This window comes from Sinocyclocheilus anshuiensis, unplaced genomic scaffold (genome assembly GCF_001515605.1).
Source record: "Sinocyclocheilus anshuiensis isolate Anshui unplaced genomic scaffold, SAMN03320099.WGS_v1.1 scaffold2201, whole genome shotgun sequence".
In the NCBI taxonomy this organism is placed as follows: Eukaryota; Metazoa; Chordata; class Actinopteri; order Cypriniformes; family Cyprinidae; genus Sinocyclocheilus; species Sinocyclocheilus anshuiensis.
The window spans coordinates 30,532-31,790 of NW_015552525.1; the positions used below are offsets into that span (position 1 = coordinate 30,532).

General features: G+C 42.7%; 1 protein-coding gene across 1 annotated transcript in view; it reads right to left on the reverse strand.

The window, feature by feature from the left end:
- Positions 1–1,259, reverse strand: part of LOC107663550 (mitogen-activated protein kinase kinase kinase kinase 5-like) — a 27,731-nt gene that overhangs the window by 1,485 nt on the left and 24,987 nt on the right. The window contains exons 28-30 of the mRNA XM_016453787.1: positions 1,092–1,160; positions 638–727; positions 433–559 (exon numbers count right to left, since the gene is read on the reverse strand). Coding sequence (XP_016309273.1) covers positions 433–559; positions 638–727; positions 1,092–1,160 — 286 coding nt within the window. The remainder of the gene's footprint in view (positions 1–432; positions 560–637; positions 728–1,091; positions 1,161–1,259) is intronic.

Genomic DNA, 1,259 nt, shown 5'->3' on the forward strand with positions numbered 1-1,259 from the left:
GTGTTTTGTGTGTGTGTGTGTGTGTGTGTGTGTGTGTGTGTGTGTGTTGTGTGTGAGTGTGTGTGTGTGTGGTGTGTATGTGTGAGTGTGTGTGTGTGTGTTGTGTGTGTGTGTATATATATGTTTATATGTGTTGTGTGTATGTGTGTGTGTTTATATGTGATGTGTGTGTGTGTGAGAGTGTGTGTGTATATGTTTATATGTGTTGTGTGTGTGTGTGTGTGTTTATATGTGATGTGTGTGTGTGTGTGTGTGTGTGAGAGTGTGTGAGAGTGTGTGTGTATATGTTTATATGTGTTGTGTGTGCTTATATGTGATGTGTGTGTGTGTGTGTGTGTGTGTGTGAGAGTGTGTGAGAGTGTGTGTGTATATGTTTATATGTGTTGTGTGTGTGTGTGTGTGTGTTTATATGTGATGTGTGTGTGTGTGTACCTGTCGGTTCCCAGCAGCCGGAATGTCTTCTTGTGGTCAGTGATCTCCTGCAGGATCTCTGATGACCCCTGACCTCTCCTCTGCCAGCCGTGTTTCCAGACGGCGATCAGTGTCTTCTCGTGATACACTGAGAGCACAGAGTTTGTGGGTTGTGATGGAGTTCTTGTTCGTGAAAAACACACGAGACACACATGAACACACTCACCCACGGCGTCGATGTCTAACTTAAAGGAGACGTCCGTCAGGTGTCTGTGACATTTAGCTGATCCATCCAGAGCAACCGTATGAACAGAGTCTGATGACCGACAGAAAAACATCATCATCACAGCACCATGACATCTTCTGTAGTGTTTGTCTATAAGGGGGCCTATGAGTGTGTGTGGAACGTTCCATTGACAGACGTTATGTAGGAAACTTTCTGTGGCCATTAATGGAAGGTTCTGGGTTGTTTACATTAACTCTGTCATGTTCATTACCACAGACAATACTTTCGAAAACAAGTGTGAAATGTGTTTATATGTGCATTCAGTCAGCAACAAAAAGCACAAAAATACATATATAATTTTCTTTAAATACATTTTATATAATAATGAGTCAAGAATGAAAGATTATACACACACAAACAGTATATATTCCAGACACAGTCACATGATACTCACTGTCAATCAGAACTAGAAGTGTGTCGCTGTCCAGCTGATTCAACTGAACTCTGTCAGCGCAGCGGTTCTCTGAGAAACACACACACACACACGGAGAGAGAGAGATGTGTGAGACAATCTGCAGGACTGCATGAGTGTGTGTGTGTGTGTGTGTGTGTGTGTGTGTGT